The sequence below is a fragment of the Protopterus annectens genome, chromosome 2.part0, assembly GCF_019279795.1.
Source record: "Protopterus annectens isolate FY-2018-M chromosome 2.part0, PAN1.0, whole genome shotgun sequence".
Lineage (NCBI taxonomy): Eukaryota > Metazoa > Chordata > Ceratodontiformes > Protopteridae > Protopterus > Protopterus annectens.
The window spans coordinates 36,009,016-36,029,634 of record NC_056728.1 but is presented as its reverse complement, the minus strand read 5'-3'; the positions used below and the strand labels follow the sequence as shown (position 1 = coordinate 36,029,634).

Sequence of the window (20,619 nt, the reverse complement as noted above, 5' to 3'; positions counted from 1 at the left end):
AGGAAATCAAAGAATGTGGCTACCCCACACCTGCAATTACTAACAAATAATAAAATTCAAGCAGCACTAACTGAAGAATAGAGTCAAAACTTCCAGTTCAGTTAATAATCATGCAACACAGTTAAATCAATTTAAATACTGTATTATTTGAAAAACAGTGCAGATAAAGGTACTTAAATTCTCTTATACGTCCAGTTGAATACAGCTAGATCTTAGTCGGCCAAAGCTGAGGTTTTTAAGCAGAAAATATTTCAAACTGTACCACTTAAATAGGCAAGGACAGGAAATCAAAGAATGTGGCTACCCCCACACCTGCAATTACTAACAAATAATAAAATTCAAGCAGCACTAACTGAAGATTAGAGTCAAAACTTCCAGTTCAGTTAATAATCATGCAACACAGTTAAATCAATTTAAATACTGTATTTGAAAAAAGTGCAGATAAAGGTACTTAAATTCTCTTATAAGTCCAGTTGAATACAGCTAGATCTTAGCCGGCCAAAGCTGAGGTTTTTAAGCAGAAAATATTTCAAAGTGTACCACTTAAATAGGCAAGGGCAGGAAATCAAAGAATGTGGCTACCCCCACACCTGCAATTACTAACAAATAATAAAATTCAAGCAGCACTAACTGAAGAACAGAGTCAAAACTTCCAGTTCAGTTAATAATCATGCAACACAGTTAAATCAATTTAAATACTGTATTATTTGAAAAAAGTGCATATAAAGGTACTTAAATTCTCTTATACATCCAGTTGATTACAGCTAGATCTTAGCCGGACAAAGCTGAGGTTTTTAAGCAGAAACTATTTCAAACTGTACTACTTAAATAGGCAAGGACAGGAAATCAAAGAATGTGGCTACCCCCACACCTGCAATTACTAACAAATAATAAAATTCAAGCAGCACTAACTGAAGAACAGAGTCAAAACTTCCAGTTCAGTTAATAATCATGCAACACAGTTAAATCAATTTAAATACTGTATTATTTGAAAAAAGTGCAGATAAAGGTACTTAAATTCTCTTATATGTCCAGTTGAATACAGCTAGATCTTAGCCGGCAAAGCTGAGGTTTTTAAGCAGAAAATATTTCAAACTGTACCACTTAAATAGGCAATGACAGGAAATCAAAGAATGTGGCTACCCCCACACCTGCAGTTACTAACAAATAATAAAACTCAAACAGCACTAATTGAAGAACAGAGTCAAAACTTCCATTTCAGTTAATAATCATGCAACACAGTTAAATCAATTTAAAAACTATATTATTTGAAAAAAAGTGCAGATAAAGGTACTTAAATTCTCTTATACGTCCAGTTGAATACAGCTAGATCTTAGCCGGCCAAAGCTGAGGTTTTTAAGCAGAAAATATTTCAAACTGTACCACTTAAATAGGCAAGGACAGGAAATCAAAGAATGTGGCTACCCCCACACCTGCAATTACTAACAAATAATAAAATTCAAGCAGCACTAACTGAAGAACAGAGTCAAAACTTCCAGTTCAGTTAATAATCATGCAACACAGTTAAATCAATTTAAATACTGTATTATTTGAAAAAAAGTGCATATAAAGGTACTTAAATTCTCTTATACGTCCAGTTGAATACAGCTAGATCTTAGCCGGCCAAAGCTGAGGTTTTAAGCAGAAAATATGTCAAACTGTACCACTTAACTAGGCAAGGACAGGAAATCAAATAATGTGGCTACCCCCACACCTGCAATTACTAACAAATAATAAAATTGAAGCAGCACTAACTGAAGAACAGAGTCAAAACTTTCAGTTCAGTTAATAATCATGCAACACAGTTAAATCAATTTAAATACTGTATTATTTGAAAAAAAAGTGCAGATAAAGGTACTTAAATTCTCTTATATGCCCAGTTGAATACAGCTAGATCTTAGGCGGCCAAAGCTGAGGTTTTTAAGCAGAAAATATTTCAAACTGTACCACTTAAATAGGCAAGGACAGCAAATCAAAGAATGTGGCTACCCCCACACCTGCAATTACTAACAAATAATAAAATTCAATCATGTCTGAAATGAACTTAAACAAGATCTGTCATTAAAGGAGACTACTGTTGGTAGAATATTTAGCTGAGATGACCATGGTCAAGATTGACCCTGCTGTAATATAGCCCCATTCAATCACATCTAGCTCCCCCCTTCACTCTTTAGTCACCACCATCCCCAGCATATCCCCTCACACTCCTGCTTGAGAGAAGTGATGAGTTGTCACTCTTCTCTCACCGTATGCTGGCTCCTGCAGGTAAAACTTTGGTGCAAAATGTTGAAACAGAAAAATGCAATAATCATTGTTCCATGGTGTTTTATAAAATGGTATTATAATAATGTAGTGTTACCATCTAAGTTCAACATTTTATCATTTTATAAGTGTATGTAAGCAATTGTGAACTCATACACGAGGTAGATATTGTATTTTTCGATCAGAGTTTCAGTATTGCTGCTGCTTTGCAGTACCTCAAGAAAATGTCACACCACCATGAATAGTGTGTTTTCAGTGTTTTTGCTTCCTTTAATTTGATGTCATGGTTCACAAAGCGACAGAGACCCACTGCAATTTGACAGTGCAGAATTCCATTACAGCTATTTCTCCATGGCATATTGTAATGGCTCAGGTGTATTTTTTTCTAGATCTTTTAATAGCTTGCTAAAAGGTGTATGATGTTGTTACCAGTCTTTAAAATCTGATTGTGTTAAAGCTACTATCATTTTCTAGCTGACATAAATTATTTAGTATTGTATTATACTCACTGCTCAAGTAAAATTGTAGCGATAGTGTGATGAGTGGCTGTAAATGTAGCTGTACTATGAAGAAATGGACACTTCATTCATATTCTAAGTACATTACACACCTGTGTTTTTAAGTATCATACTCGGTCACATTTAATATATAATATTAAATTGTTTTCAACACCCAGCTATGAGAAACACATAGGTATTTTTTCTTTGCAGAACTATATGCCAGAAACAAAAAACTGCCTTTTCTGAATATTTATCAGCATTCTTGTGTGACTTTGGTATTTCTACCTTTTTTAATTCATGCCTGTCAACGTTGCTAATTTATGTACTTAATGTGCAATGACAATTGTCATTTTTCAAATTTCAAGCAATCAATCCATTTCTAAGCAAACAAGTACATTGTAACTGCTTTTAATATGCTAAAACAGATTCACTATGACAAAGTAAAAGTACTATACAAAGTTATCTAAAATAGTGCAAAGACATGCATGCAAGTATTTGCCGTTTTTAGTTTCTTCATATATATATATATATTTTTTTTTTTTCAGGCAAATTAACAAGACGAGGAAGCACAGACACTGCTACTGAAATGGAAAGTCTAAGTGTGAAGCAGTCCCACTCCCATCACAGTTTACTCACTGACGTCCCTGATCATTCCAACAGTCATGGAGAAAACACAGTCAAAGATGGTCAGTTGTACAGATATGCCAAGAATAAAGAGTATATTTTATATGCTGTAATATATATATTTCATATGCTGTAATGTAAAGGTTACTGAAGTCAAATATTTTGAGCCTGAGTTAATGTTAGCAATTCATTAATTGAATAGTAGTCTCTGTATAAGATATTTTGTTTACTATTTTGCATTTATATTTATTTATTGTGCATTTGTTACTTTGGTAGGTGGACCTGATTGGACTCTTGTTGTGGGTGCACATATTAGGGAGCTTACTCCAAAATAGTTATTTTACTATCTGTTCTCTTACTGTCTCTAAGCCAACAAGAGCTCAAGGCTTGAGGCACATAGGAATGATATAAATTGTGCTGTACTTAATAGTAGTTTAGTATGGTAAAATATAGTACTGTAAGTTGGCAAGTATAAATAGTAGACAACAATTAGAGGGTGGTATTAACTCATAAGTTAAAATATCTGATGGTAGAGTTTGTATTGTTGTGGATAAAATAGGGGAATACTGCAAGGTACAACAGTCTTGTGATTTGCTGTTACTCCAGTTCACCCTTAAAATACTGAATTTGATCCCTGACTACTTCGAGGATCACAGTTATATTCCTTGAATTTCCAGGAGAAATGTGTCTGCTTCTTGTAATATATTTATTGCAATGACTGCACAACCTTTCCCACACTCTGAGTGAAATAAGGGGATAACCCAGGGATTACCTCAGTTTCCTGCTCGACCCAGGGATTACCTCAGTGTCACTGCTCGACAGAGGCACAGCAAAATAATGGGTATAGTTCCCCATACTAAAGGGGTGGCGTAAGCCACAAAACTGTGGGCTAGGCTTGTAAATGCCCTCGGGCAGATAGCCTAGTATGAACCTATGAACTTACAGGAGAGTGCACTTCCTCTTCTTTGATTTCTGTGGGAATGGCTTGAGCTGTGTCAAACATGACCGGTTTGGTATGCCATCATTTATCATTATAATATACTTATGAGGAAGCTTGCATTTTGGTTTAAAAGTAGAGCTTAACCCCCATACTACGGACTATTTTTTTAAGAGGACTATCCCAAAACTGCCGACTGTTCTGTCTATGCTTGCTCATTGTATGTAAATGGTTTTGGAGACTGATCCTAGGATAATTACCTGTCAAAATTCCCCAGAATGTACTCAGTTTTAAGGGAAAGAAACAGGTACATCTTGAATTTTAATACAAAATTAAATTGTAATACCATTTTTGGGAAACATTTAAAAGTAATAAAAACATTACTTTATTCAAAAATGCTTATTTTTATAGGCCAGAAGTTGCAAATGTACGTTTGCAGCGAACTAAATAGTAAAAAAAAAAAAAAAAAAAAACAGAGCATCCAAATGACTATATTGTCCTTCTGGCAGTGCATCATAATACGCACTTGTAGATTTAAAAGTATTTGATGTTTTCTAGCAAATTATTCAGAAAACAAAATGTCTTAACCGTCAGCTACAGAATGGATTTAATTGGTGATGTTATATTTAAACACTTGCATAACTATTTTCATGAAATGTTCATTGCTACATGTGAGTTTGAATTTTGATGGGGGAGCATACACCCAGTGCCAGAAAACCTTCCTTTTCAGTAGATATAAATATGTTTTTTAATTCTGATGTAATGACAAAACAACAGTTCAGTAAAGATATATGATGGATGTGTGTGGCAAACTTCACCCTGAAGAGAAGCCCTACACCTGCAGTAGAACAGAGTTAGTTTTTCATATTCATTGTTCAGCTGTTCACAGCTCATTTGCTAGCAGCTGAATATACATATCTGTATATCTAGAGTCAGGCACGTGAATATGTAGACTATGTCTGTAACACTGCTATCTTCAAGTTTTTGCAACCTCAGAGACCTTATATTTATAGTCCAGAGGTGATGGAGGGCAGAACCCCATCCCAGGGGTGCAGGTGGATTCCCTCCTTGCAAAAAAATGAAAGAACACTTTTTTAATATCTTGCTACCAATCACAGTGTTATACAGTGAGTCAAGGTCACCAGAGGCAAGTGGTGAAACATGAGCTGTTGGTGTTTGAGATTATAGGTTCATAGGTTCATAGGTTCATACTAGGCTATCTGCCCGAGGGCATTTACAAGCCTAGCCCATCGTTTTGTGGCTTACGCCACCCCTTTAGTATGGGGAACTATACCCATTATTTTGCTGTGCCTCTGTCGAGCAGTGACACTGAGGTTATCCCTGGGGTATATCTGTGATCTCCCATCCATTGGTCAAGATTTCTCTTGAACAAGGCCAGCGAGGTGCTCTGCCTCACATGTACCGGGATTTTGTTCCACAGCATAGGGAGTCTTTGGGTGATGAATCTATCCCTCCAGCACGTCCTATTAATAGCCGTGTCAAGGTTTAAGTCTCCGCCCTTGTGGCTCTGATGGATCTAGATTTTTGAGGTGAAGCATATTCATCAAATCTGGGTTTGACATGGCCTTGTATGTTAGGCAAAGGTCACCTCTGAGCAAGCAGTAGCGACTGAATAGAGCTGGAGTTCTTTCAGTCGGGCAGCATAGGACAGATTTTTGAGACCCTTTATCCTTTTGGTGAGGAACTTTGTGGCCTCTCCAGCTGCTGCAAGTGTCGGGTCAGATACATTCGAATGGGGCATTGTACTCAATCATTGGTCTGATGAGTGATGAGTAAAGGGAGACTATGACCTCCCTTGATCTAGATGAGAATCCCTTCATGATAAGGTGGGCAATGTAGAAGGTCTTCCTAACTACTTTAGCTACATGGGTGTCGAATGACAGACTACTATCAACCTGGGTCCCCAGGTCCCTGATAACTTCTTCTGTGCTCAGTGGATTGCCACCTATTTGGTAGCTAGGGGTAACCTTGTTTTTCCCGAAGGGTATGACTATGCATTTTTTGGCATTTAACTTTAGGCCGTGGCTCTGGCACCAGTTATCCGTTTCTGTGAGACCCTTCTGAAGGATATCTGTATCAGATGTGTTTTCTACTATGGCGCCCAGTTTGCAGTCATCTGCAAACTTTGTCAGCCATAACCCTCCTGTGTTTGCTTGTACTTCGGAAAAGTAGATGCCAAACAAGAGTGGGCCCAGGACTGAGCCCTGTGGGACACCACTTGTGACAGGCTTTGAGTCTGACATGGCGCCAGCAACTCTGACCCTGTGGGTTCTGTCACTCAGCCAGTTTGCAACCCATCTTGTGATGTATGGGTTGACATTTAAGCTGATGAGTTTTTCAATGATACCCGAGTGGGGTATTGTATCGAAGGCCTTAGCCAGATCGAGGTAGGCTGTATGGACTGCCTTTCCCTCATCAATGGCTTTGGTGACTGTTTGAAAAAGTCAACCAAGTTTAAAAGGCATGATCTGCCTTTGACAAAGCCAAACTGGGTTGGATCCAAAGTCTGCAAGTTCCTATGTCTTTATTTATGAGGTCCATTATGATCCTCTCCATGGCTTTGCAGATAAGGCTTGTCAAGCTAATGGGCGGTAATTTCCAGGGTCGGTGGAGGCACCGCCTTTGTGAAGTGGTACCACAGTTGCAGTGCGCCACTCCTGGAGTACGTATCCAGAGGTAAGACTTTGATTAAACAGCTGTCCTAGCTGTGGGTTTAATTCCTCATTGAGTTCATGGAGCACACAGCCGGGGACACCATCAGGTCCCATGGATGCTGTGTTTTTGCTTTGGAGAGAGCAGTTCTCACTTGGGCTGGAGATGTTTGGGGGCTGCAATCGTTTGGTATAGATATCTCTCCTTTTGGGGAGGAGAAGTTTGCACTGAACCTGTCAGCCAGTATGTTGGCAATGTCTGTAGGATCAGTAATCTTCACATCATTTTGAACTAGCTCTGAGCATATCTGGGAGTTTCCTCCCAGGTTTCTAACATAGCTAAAGAAGGCCTTATGATTGTCTTTTGAGTCTTTAGCTATTTTTCTCTCGAAATTTGCTTTGGATGATTTTATGAGAGCTCTTAGTTTTTTACTTATAGTGATCAAGGGTGTCTTACCTTTTAAGGATTTTGCTCTATCTTGTAGTAGCTTCCTCCTTTTGTTGTAGAGTTTGTTTATGGCTGGGGTCCACCAGACTGGACGCTTGCCTTTGGTACAAAGAGTCTTTGTTTTGCTTGGGATTGCCTTATCCATGCAGTCCTGCAGGTGCTGGTAGAAGGCATTTGTAAGTGATTCAGCGGCTTGAGTACTGTTTTCCGCCGGCTCGGGGGCCTTAAAGGAGACCACACAACAGATTCACACAACAGCCACATTATCATTGTAAAATGCATGCAAATCCCTGCATTCTGTACCTGTGTATAAAGTGCCTTAAGTCAGTCCCCCTCTGAGACTTAATAACATTTTTTGTAATTATAGTAATCTTGGATAAAGTGCATCCAGGATTGCCATTTGGCTTTTGGCATTTAAATACAGCTTAGACCTCACCAAATTGCCCCTTTTGCACAGTTCTGGTCTTGACATGTTTCCAGTAACAAAAAAGTTTCCTTTTCTGTAAGAAGTTCGATTTTTTACTTTTAATAAAATGTGTGTTGTACATGTATAATGACAACTATATGCATATATTCTGGGCATGTGATGCAACCTGGAAAATAAATCATACCCTACCCCAGATAGAAGCAAATATAATGCAGCATTTCACATTGTCAGTATGAGATATCTTTACAATACTGCCCTGAGTACCTTTGTATGAAAAGCCATGTGTTGGTTCCCCTGTACCAATCTGTAACAGTTATTTTAGAGAATTGTAGTAAGATTCTCAAATGCATAATGCATGTGTGATTGTCAGTCTGCCATTAATCTGAATGCAGCTCAGTGCTGAATTTTGACCTCACATGCAGGGAGTTTTGATTAAGGCGTAATTCTGGTTACACAAAAGTCCCTGTAATGGGGAATTGTGTATGATTTTTACTTTTTTATGTAATGATAATTGAATGCAGTTATATTCTGAATTTGTGATCCCTTAGTCACTTTGAAAAAATGATATATTCACATCTGTGGGAAACTAAGGGTAATGCAGCATTTCATGTTCTCATTCAAACGTCTGTAAAGTCTTGCATTTCAGTATGTGTGCATAACTTGCCTTATGTCAGTTTGTCTTTGAGAGAAAATTATAATACATAGAATTATAATAGTATAACATTTACATATGAATGTCATCTTACCCTTGGGGATTAAATGCTGCTCTTTGTCAAGTTTGACCCCCCCCCACCACCACCATTGTTTCAAGAACTTTTTACCATAGCGCATTTCTAGTGACTGAAATTTCTCTATTAAGGCGAAATACATATGATTTTTTGGTTTACCTTTAAAACCTCGAATCACACTTGTGCGAGTGGTCATATCCTCGCATCGTAAAAACGAAACTGGAAAAAGCAACAGTTTCTAATGTTCGAAAAGCAGCAAATTGAACAGCCGATTCGCTGTTTTTCGAACATGAATGTCGACAACAAAAGTATATGCCGTGTAATGCAGGGGGGCAGGCACCCCACACCCCCCCTTCTTTATTATTCTAACTCCGAGATCGCACTACAGCGGGGAATCGAACCATTTCCAACTCCCCACTATAGTGTGCTCTGCCCCTAAATGTTGAATGTGCAATGAGTGACTCTCACTGTGCATTCGCTCATTGCACATTCGAACCGTCTTCCGTTCGAAGTTTTCAGAACTTGAAAACTGTCTTTCGAACATTTGATGGTCGCCCGTGTGCAATATGCACATGTAAAGGTAAACCTGATTTTTTACCTCTGCTATAGTGCCAAGTTAACATACATGTATTCTGGCTATGTGTTGCATTCCTTAAACTGACAAAAGTCATGCACCCACCCATAAAAGAAACTAAGTATAATTCAGTATTCAGTGTTCTCACTCTTAATTGCTTTTAAAGTCCTGCATTCACTAGTATTGTTAAAATGTCATATATTAGCCCCTTCTCTGAGAGCTTTTAATAAAACTTTCATGGAACTGTAACCATATACAGAATTATAACTGGACCTGGCTCTCCATCCACATAAAATAAAGTTCATCCATGTCCATATTCAAGTACAACTTAGATTTATGGATAGGAAACAGAAAATGTACCCAAGGAATGCCCCCTGTACTACTAATGGACAGAGGTAGTTCTTAAATGCTTTATTCTGTGCATGGGTCCCCTCACATTTACTTATAGCACAATCCCAGTTTATAGATTCATAGGAGTATACTAAGCTAATGACCACCAGGGCCTTTATAAGCCTAGCTGTGCAAACCAAATGTGACCAACAAATTTGATTTATAGGGGGTTATTTACTGACTGCCTTTGTCTGTCAGAGACATAGGTGCTACATCAGGGCAGAATTTCTGATTACTCTTCCATTGGTTCAAGTAGCACTTAAATAAGGATAGGGAGGAATTCTGCTTCACGTGGATGGAGGGCCTGTTCCAGAGAATGAGAATTTTCTGAGAAACATGTCTATCTCTCTAGCATGTCCTGTTTATGTCAAAATTAAAATGTACGTCTTTTAATCAAATAGTTCTGATGCTACTTGTTTTATAGAAGTGGAAAAGGGTCATCAAAACAGGGTCAAGGGATGCTTTGTTTGCCAGACAAAGATTACCTCTCAGAATTCTGTATGATAACGAGTAAAGAGACAGGGCTTTGAGGCAATCATCATAGGACATTGTGTTTACCCCCTGTATTTTTAAGTAAGGAACCTTTGTCAGCATTCTAGTTGCTGCATGTGTCTGGTCAGGCACATACTGAAGGGGTCATTTTACTCTTTTATGGTCTTATGAGGGCCGACTACAGTAGTATGATGACCTCTCTGGACCTAGATGCTATGCCCTTACTTATAAGTTGAGCAGCATAGAAGGATTTTCTTACTATCTTGGACACATGTTGGTTGAAGACTCGGTTACTATCCTACCTACATGAGTTCCCAGATCCCTGACTAGTGAATCAACTTTTAGGTTTTTAAATGCTTTATCCAGGTCTAGATAGGCAGTATGCACAGTTTCCGTCATCCATTTCTTTAGTGACCTTTTCAAAGAAGTCCACCAGGTTTATTTAGCATGACCTTCATTTGACAAAGTCAAACTGGGATGGATCCAGTATCTGGAGGTCTCATATTTCTGTGTTAATTTCTTTGATAATTCTTTCAGTGGCTTTGTAAATAAGACTAGTCAGACTAACGTATGTAGTTTCCACGATTTGTTGAAGGTCATCCCTTATGAAGGGGGATAACCATTGCATTACTTTAGTCACGTGTCACAAAGCCTGTTTTATTGTTAAATAATGACTCCAGGGGTCCTGATCATTCAAAGTTTAGACTGTTCAGGAGGCAAGCTGGGATGTTATTTGAGGACCATTAGGTTTGTGTTCTTGGCTTTAGCGAGCACAGCCAATACATACTCCCTAGTAATAGTTGGATGGGTTATATTAAGGGTATTTTGGGGGGAGGGGTTGGGGATGATGGGGGAGTAAAGCTGAAACTGAATTTGTCCACTAACAGGTTTGTTATATCATCGGCATTGGTGAATATGGCAACATTAACCACCAGCTCAGCACATTGCTGCTTTCTACCCTTGAGATTTTTGACATAGCTGAACATGACCTTATGGTTTTCTTTCACCTGGGAGGCTATCTCAACGTGAAAGCTGGCCTAGCTTGACCATTTAATTAGCCCTCTTAGTTGCCTGTTTAGTGTGATGAGAAAGTTTTTATCTTTATGGGAATTACTCCTGGTATTTTCAAAAATTTTCTTTTGTGGTGTATCCTTTTAATTTGGGATGCCACCATGGTGGTTTGTTTCTGAGGCTAGTCCTATGCTTACTTCTGGTAGGTACATCACCCCTTCGCAGCTGTTGACATGGTTGTACAGAGGTTCTAAGAGCAATTCAACATAGGCTGCCATGTTCTCTGGGTTTGGAGAGGCATTGAATTTTGACAAGCTCTCAATACCGTATTTCCCCGAAAATAAGACCGGGTGACATACTCTTTCCCCCGCCGAAATACGCATTAGGGCTTATTATCAGGGGATGCCTTATTTACCCCCACCGTTCAACAATCTACATTTATTCATTTATTCATGTACAAAAATCGACATTTATTCATGAACACAAATCGACATTTATTCATGTACATAAATTGACATTTATTTGGTACTTTTCTGTTATTGGACAACAGTTGTGTGAGAATTCTACATAAACAGTGCAACAAACATTTCAACTTCAGAATATCTACACCTTGGCTTTCACAGTGCAATATTTCATGCTTAACAGAAGGTGCAGAAAAAGCAGAAGCAATCAATTCTGTTGCCCCGATAGTGGAAAAGTTGTTCAAATACAGTCATGTCATCTTCTTCTGGAACATTGTCAAAAGTGTCCGACCCCCGAATTCTGGCCTGAATTTCTTGCGACTCCATTTCCTGTAGAACCATTGGCCCCAGTCTGTTATGCCTAGCAATAGAGGTCTCCTTAAATGAGCACTGCTTGTCCAAGTAGCCTGCTCATAGTGCATTGGCAACACAGCTGTCAGTGATTTTTATCCTATGAATTTTTCACCCAAGTCACGACCTCTTGCAGGCTAGGCTTCACAAAGTTTCCATGCTGATTTCTCTCCATTCTATTTTCAGTGTAGTCATTGAGTTCCATACGCAAATGGTCCTTTAATGGCGTGTTTATTGCAATATCAAGAGTCTGAAGATAGGCAGTCATTCCTGCAGGAATTATTATTTGATCTATTCTTTTCCGTGCAAGGAATTTCTTCATTTCTTTAGCGTGGTGAGTGCTGGCTGAATCCCAGACTAGCAGACCTCTTTCGACGCATCGGAAAACAAGTGGCAGCATTACATCAACCCACTTCCTTATAACTGCTTGAGTGCACCAGGCTTTTTCATTTTTTCAAGAATGTAAATGCCTGAAACACATTCAGTCTTATCTTTCTTGCCCTTACTAATGATTAGAGGTGGGGTTTTCTTTCCATCTAGAAGAATTGCCAAAATACAAGTAACACGTGCACTCTCGTAACCAGTGGAGGGAATGTAGATTAATGAGGCACCCCTCTGATCAATTGTTGTTTGAGATCCTTGGCCCATAAACACTGCAGTTTCATTCATAGCAATCATGTTGGAGAGTTACCATTTAGAAAAGTCAATGCTATCAACAAAGAACTTGAACACAAGTGCACGTTTAATAACTTCAGTATCTTCCATCTTGAACAGTGTTGTTGATCTTCTTACAGACAGTTCATATCGCTGAGGGAAGCCATCCAACCAATTTTGTGATGCTTTGAATTCTTCTGGGGATATTTCTAACTGTGGTGCCATTGCAAGAACAAATGCTTGAATATCAGCCCTGCGCACAACCAAAGCCTTTGCTCTCCTGTTAGCAATCCATTCACAGATGATGTCTTCCAGCTCAGGAAATGATGGTTGCCGACCTGATCCACACTTGTAGTTCTTAGCATTTCCCCTCGTCGGCTTGTTGACTGAGGTTATCGTATGCTGCACGCCATTTTCGGACTATTCAGAGATCTAACTTCTCTTTGCAGAAAGCCGTCAGATTCTTTCCTCGGGAGTCCTCCATGATTCCTTTCTTGTACTCGACGGAATAGCTTTTTTTTGCACTCATCTTGTCTGGGGGGGGGTTAATTGAAGACTTATGAGACCGGAGTGGCAAACCAAAATGGCGCCGGTTAAGAGGAGAAGACATAACCACAGCTGTTTGTTATCAAGTGTGCGCGCTTTACGTGCGTTGTCTGTACCTTGACCAATCAAAGTACACCTGCCAGTGTTTATGGGCCAAGGATCTTAACCGTCAAGTGTGAGTGATGATTAGGGTTACAGTAAGAATCATGGAGGGCTCCCAAGGAAAGAATCTTATGACTTTCTGCAAAGAGAAGAAGTTGGGTGTCCGAATGGTCCGAAAATGGCAAGCAGAGTACGATAACCTCAGTCAACAGGTGTCAATAATATTATTCTATAATTCAACATGTCTGTTGTGTGTTGTTGACAATCTTAACTGGGGCTTATTTTTGGGGTAGGGGTTATATCATGACCACCCTGGAAAACCATGCTAGGCCTTATTCTCTGGTTAGGTTTTATTTACAAAGAAGTACGGTAAAAGATAGTTTGCTTTAGAATAGTTCCTAAATGTTATTGGTTTTAATGGGATTATGGAGTTTATTTTGATTGCAAAGGAAACAGCTTTATGGTCAGACTTTACCAGGGAGGATGAGACATTGGAGGGATGCAGTGATGTTCTTCGTGTTTCACTGTTGCAGTCATTACATTTGGGTTATCTGCTTGCAGGTAGCCCTCAGTCAGCGTGATTAACAACGTCTTGGGTCCTGCGTCGGTTGCTGTCATTTCTTCCATGGCATCAGGTCGTCAGGGGTATAAAACATGCAGCTGACGCCATTACGTCAGTCTTTCTTGCCGTGCGGTGCATGAAGCAGAAGCAGTTCTCAAGTGCTGGTCGGTCGACTCCTGAAATTTTCGAGTTTCAGAACCGAAGTCTTCAACTAAAGCTAAGTACCCCGTTGGGGAAACTTTTTCTTGCTCTTTACCGATGTCAGTAAAAGTTAATAATTGCATTACTTGTGGAAAGCAAATACTTCATAAATATTTTCATTCGTACTGTATTCCTTGCCTAGGCCCTGACCATGACGTACCTTGCTGTTGGTTTTGTGCTTTTTTTAATCAGCGCACTATCCGTCATCAGTATATTTTTGCCTGTAAATATTTCGGTTCTCTGTTTAATTATCCAGAAATGTTGTCGGTTAGCCATCTGACTACCGGGATTCCGAAAAAATGCAAAGATAAAGACAGAGACAGGCCGCCGAGGTCCAAAACTGCTGACGACGCTTCTCCAAAGCCAGTCACCAGTTCGCCGGTACTCAGTGATGCGCTTTCGCAGCCCCTGATACCCGCTACTTTTGATTCGCAGGCCTCTACTGAGACCCATTCGGAGATGCTTCAACTAGGGAACCCGTGGATGTCTCTACCTTGGATGGGTCCGGAGCCGCTGTGCAGGCACTGGCTTCTGAGGGTGTATTCAGGCCTACAGACTTGCATATTAAATCAACGCCTCCTTCTTTCCTTAGGCCTAAATCTCGATCCATGTCTAAAAAACCGACGCCCATTCCACATGCTCAGGCCTCTATGCCTAAAAACCAAATGATAAGAATGGCTGAAGATCTAATAACTCTAATCAGGGGTAGCCAACCCCCCCCCCCTTCTAAGAGGCCTAGGACTGAAGTTTATTATGAATCTTCTGTTCAGGATTCTGTTTTTTCTGATTCTTCTGATGATCTGGATTTGCCCTTGTCTACTTATGAAGATTCTGATGCAGAGGACTCTATTCCCTCTGCTTCCCTGCCTGAGGATTTTTCTTTTTGGTGAAACCTTACATACTCTAAGGGAGCATTTCCACTGGGAAAGCCAGAATTTTTCTGATTCACAAAAGAGGCTTAGGGATTTCCTTCTCCTACCTCAGCATAGGCCTTTAGCTATTCCTCCTGTACTAGACATTGTTGATGCTTTTTCGGAATCTAGTTTGGCCCCTGATTCCCTGCCTCCTGCTCCCAGAAAACCTGACGGATACTACAGGGTCCCTGAGTGCCACAAGTTCCTTTTCAAAAGTCCTATTGCAGATCCAGAGACTATTTCACAGAGGCTCAAGGGCATTAAGGCTTTTACTGCTAAAAATCCTACCCCTTCTGATAGAGACTCCAGGGCGCTGGATAGATGGGGTCTGCAACCTTGGCCATTAGGGCTTTAAACTGCCAGTTTCATATGTTAAAGTATCAGCAACATGTTATTGGACTGCTTAAACCGAAAATGATGTTGATTCCTGACTGTGTGGAAAATAAAGAATTACAGGATTTAATGCATTCTGCAGAACAAGTTGGAAAACATACTTTGCAATGTGGTTTTGATTCATTAGAGGCCTCTTGCAGGGCTGCTGTTACTGGGTCTGTGCTCAGAAGGCATACTTGGCTTAAGGAGCAATCTTTGCCTAATCATGTTAAAGCTAAATTGTTGGATGCTCCTTTAAATCAGGACCGCCTGTTTGACAACAAGGCTGAGGAAGTTCTTAAAAGATGGAAGATAAAGCTAAATCTATGCTAACTGTTAAAGATTTTTTACAAGTTCAGCCTCCTAGATTTAGTAGGCACTGGCCCTCTAAGAATTGGTCCTATCCAGCCCCTTCCAGGTCTTCTCAAGCCAAACCCAGACACAGCAAAAACCCCAGGTTTCAGTCCCAAGGGACTCACAGAACTAAGCAGTGGGGGGCCTCCACTTCCAAATCTGGGAATAATAAGACCCCCCTATGGTAAACTGTCTCAATGACTTCCTTTTAAAATTTCCAAGCACTTATCAACTGACTGCCCCTTTGGGGGGAAATATTGCTCTTCATGCAAAGAATTGGGAACTCATTACCCAAGACAAATAGGTTTTAAATATAGATACAGATTTCACTTTCACACGTTGCCAACACCAAGTGGGTGGCCGGACCTCCCTCAAATAAGTGGGCAGAGGTCCAAAAACAAGTACTTTCTCTCTTAAGTATGAGGGCTATTCAACTGGTACCAGAAGGGGAAAAAGGACAAGGTTTCTACTCAAGACTTTTCCTCGTACCCAGAAAAGACAATTCATGGCATCCTATCCTGGACCTGTCTACTCTGAACACCTTTTTGGAGATTCCAAAATTCAAGATGCTGACTCTTCACCAGTTACTTCCTATGCTAGGCAAAGATGCCTGGTTGGCAACACTAGATTTAAAAGAAGCATACCTGCACATCCCAATCAGGGAATCTTGCAGAAGATACCTACGCTTCAAAGCAGGCTACACGCACTATCAGTTCTCCGCACTGCCCTTTGGCTTATCTACTGCGCCCAGGGTATTCACAAAGTGCCTTGCTCCAGTTACTGCATTTTGCAGGCAAAGAAATATTCAAATATACGCATACCTGGATGATTGTCTAATTCAGGCAGAAAGCCAGGACATACGTTTGAATCATCTGGCCTTTGTAAAGAGGGTTCTAACTTGTCTGGGGTAAACTATAAATGAAAAGAAATCACACCTGGTACCCTGTCAACAAAATATATTCCTGGGAGCAAGCTTGAATACAACTTCCCAGATGGCTTACCTCATGCCAGAGAAACAAATTCATTTGACAACCTACTTCAAACAAGTGGCCACAAAAACCCTGCCATCTGCAAGACAAATAGTGCAAACCTTGGGGTTCATGGCCTCCTGCATTCTTCTAATTCAATATGCAAGACTGCATATGAGGAAACTACAGTGGTATCTAAAAAGCCTATGGTGCCAGCATTCATAAGACCTAGAAACAATGATTCCTATCATACCTTGCCTACGCCTAGAGTTCCTTTGGTGGGCAGAGGCCTGCCACCAAAACAAGGGACTACCTTTCACACCATCCCCTGCCGCCCAAACCCTAACAACAGATGCATCAGACTATGCATGGGGGGCTCACCTGGCAGGAAAGTGCATTCAGGGCAAATGGAACCCAAGTCAAATGCACCTGCATATCAATCAAAAAGAAATATTAGCTGTACATAATGCTCTGACAGCCTTCCAAGGACCACATTCTTCCAGGACAACTAATGGTAAAGACAGACAACACCACTGTTATTTGGTACATAAACAAGCAGGGGGGGTACACATTCTTACCCCCTCTGCAGACTAGCCATGGCATTGTGGAACACAGCCTTGAGCTACCAAGTGCACCTACAAGGTCAATTCCTGCCAGGAAAATTAAATACACTGGCAGATGGACTAAGCAGAAACCTTATGGACCCACACGAGTGGAAGCTGGAACCAAGGATTTTCAACATGTTGACAAGCAAATGGGGGAGCCCAGATATAGACCTGTTTGCCTCTCCCCAGAACTACCAATTGGACAAATGTTGCACAAGGAATCCCCACAAACAAGCCTGGAAAGTGGATGCTCTGTCCTTCAGCTGGAAAAAACTATCAGTCTATGCCTTCCCCCCTCTGCGTCTGTTCTCCAAAGTACTACGAAAAATCAAACAGGACAAACAAAGGATGATTTTGATTGCTCCAGACTGGCCGTGTCAACACTGGTACCCACTCCTACGCAGTGTGTCATGGTTATCTCCATGGCACCTGCCTCAGACTCCTTCCCTGCTTTCTCAGCAGGAGAACCAGATTCTGCACCCTCAGCTTCTAACACTGAACCTTGCAGCCTGGCTAATTACTTAATCTCTCCTTTACCATCCCTCAGCAAACCTGTGATGGATATCATTTTAGAAGCAAGGAGGCCTAGTACTAGAAAATCTTATGCTGGAAAATGGAAAAGATTCTGTGCCTGGAACCAGTCTCAAGGGATGAGCACAGCAGCGCCCAATTTATCTCAGATTTTACAATACTTAACTGAGATGCTTCACAAGGGCCTGTCTTTTTCCTCCATTAAAATCCACGCCTCAGCCATTTTAGCTCATTATAACACAGAACCTCCCCTCTTCTGTCATTCACTGCTCAAGCAGTTCTTCAGAGGGGCCAAAAATTTGAGACCACCCAGGAGAGCTCCAACCCCAACCTGGGACCTTAACGTTGTCTTGGAGAAACTCACCCTACCTCCTTTTGAGCCAGCTGCTACTGCAGACTTAATTTCTTTCGTGGGATACAGCTTTCCTTTTAGCAATCACTTCAGCTAGAAGGGTATCTGAATTACAGGCCCTTATGGCAGTAGAGCCTTTCATCATATTTCATGCGGATAGGGTGTCCCTCAGAAGCAATCCATCCTTCATGCCCAAGGTGGTATCCAGTGTGGCTTTTAATCAGTCGATTCCTTTGCCAACTTTTTTCCCAATCCACAGAATAAAGGGGAATGGATACTGCATTCCTTAGATGTGCACAGACAACTTAGATTCTACTTGGACAGGACTAAATCTCAAAGGAAATCTGAACAACTGCTCATGGCATTTACTGCAGGGGCAGAGGGGAAGGCTATTTCAAAGCAAACCATTTCTAAATGGATAAGTCATTGCATTCATTTCTGCTATAAGCACCATGGACCTCACTCCAACAGGGCTGCATCTACCTCTGCAGCCTTTCTCAGAGGCGTCCCTACCAGGGACATCCTAGAAGCTGCTACCTGGAGTTCTGTACATACTTTCACCAAGCATTATCATTTGCCAATTTTCTCTAAATCCAGAGCTGGCTTTGCCACTGCAGTCTTGCAGGCCCTTATAGCTGGCCCTAATGCTATCTAAATTTCTCCTCCCAACCTTAACTTTGGGAATCTACCCAAATGTAATGACTGCAACAGTGAAACACGAAGAACATAGTACAGTTGTGTACACTTACCATAAATGTAGATGTTCGAGTGTATTCACTGTTGCAGTCTGGTTACCTTCCCTCCAGCCCCCTAACTTCTTTTGGCTATACCTCTACTGTCCTTTAGTGTGTTTAAAAGCCTTTTTGGTGTATTTGCTTTTTTGTTGGAGGTATATCTTTTTACTTTTATATTTAATTGCTTCCCATTAGGGGGGCACCTGACATCTGGGGAAAGAAAAACTGATGTAATGGCGTTGGCTGCATGTTTTATACCCCTGATGACCTGACATCATGGAAGAAGGGACAGCAACCGGCATAGGACCCAAGACTTTGTTAATCAGGCCGACTGAGGGCTACCTGCAGGCAGATAACCCAAATGTAATGACTGCAACAGTGAATACGCTCGAACATCTACATTTATGGTAAGTGTAAACAACTGTACTTTCTCCCATATTTTTGAGCATGAGTTCCAGTATGTTGGAGTCTCTTACAGGTGTATTTACTATTTGGTCAACAGGGTTTTTATTTATGAAGTCCAGGAATCTCTGTGCCTGTAGATGTGGTGCTGTGTAGGATTTCTAGTCTGTAGAAGGGTAATTAAAGTCTCCCATGAGTAGTAGTAGTTTGGATGGCAGTTGTTTTCACTAAGTGCAGGTGTGCATTCTGATCTTCTTGGGATATGGAGTGTGACCTGTAGCTGGGTGCATATCAGATGTCCGAACGCTCAAATGTCCGAAAGCCGAAGCTTCGAACTGGAAAGTTCGAAGTCTAAAAATAACGAAGTCACGGAACATTGAATTCTTTCCCAGGGAAAGAATTTGGTGGGCCGGTTCCGCGGCTTTGTTATTTCCTCCACTGTGGTGCGGTCTCGGAGTTGGTATATTTAAGTAGGGGGTGTGGGGGGGGCACAGTCTTCCACGTTGGGGGGTGTGGGGGCAAAGCCCCCCACAATAGAAACCGTATGTAGTGTTCGTATGTTTCCACATTTTATACCAGAACGGTGATTTTTTTTTTCCCTAGGAAAAAAACACTTCTGAGTGTTCGGAGTATTCAGTTTTCGAACTTTTGGGTTCGATATTTACATAGTCGAAGTTTTGACACTCCAACTTTGTGATATAGACCCCCTGTAGCTGGCTAGGATGTGGTATGGGATTTTGTCAGTGGTGATCTGCACATAGAGGAAGTCCAGCATGTCATTCTGTTTGGCCACCCTAAAAGTATGCTTGTTTTTGATGTATATTGAGACACTTCCACCTTTAGCTCTTGTCTGTTTAGCTATTGGTCTAAAAGTTTGGTAAGCATTGAATCCTTTCACTGCTGGGGTACTCTCTGCTGCTTTAAACCATGTCTCAGTAATTGCATGGATATCTATGTTCTCAAGTGTGAATAGGGCTTGGAGGGAGAATGTTTATTTATTTAGGTTCCTGCTACTGAGCAATAACACCTTGAAGTTCACTTGAGTTTATTTTGCTGTGTTGGTAGGATGTTCTTTGTGTTTCACTGTTGCAGTCATTACATTTGGGGTAATCTGCTGGCAGGTTGCCCTCAGTTGGCCTGAATAACAAAGTCTTGGGTCCTGCGTCGGTTGCTGTCTCCTCTTCCATGACGTCAGGTCGTCAGGGGTATAAAACATGCAGCCGACGCCATTTTAATCAGTCTTTCTTGCCGCACAGTGCCCGAAGCAGAAGCAGTTCGCAAGTGCCGGTCGGCCAACTCCTGAAATTTTCGTTTTCGAGTTTCAGAACCGAAGTCTTCAAACTAAAGCTAAGTACCCCATTGGGGAAACTTTTTCTTGCTCTTTACCGATGTCAGTAAAAGTTAATAATTGCATTACTTGTGGGAAGCAAATACCTCATAAGGAT

General features: G+C 40.8%; 1 protein-coding gene across 1 annotated transcript in view; it reads left to right on the top strand.

Annotated features, from left to right (window-relative positions):
* Positions 1–20,619, top strand: part of UNC80 (unc-80 homolog, NALCN channel complex subunit) — a 5,631,640-nt gene that overhangs the window by 972,972 nt on the left and 4,638,049 nt on the right. Inside the window, exon 11 of the mRNA XM_044060513.1 lies at positions 3,308–3,448. Coding sequence (XP_043916448.1) covers positions 3,308–3,448 — 141 coding nt within the window. The remainder of the gene's footprint in view (positions 1–3,307; positions 3,449–20,619) is intronic.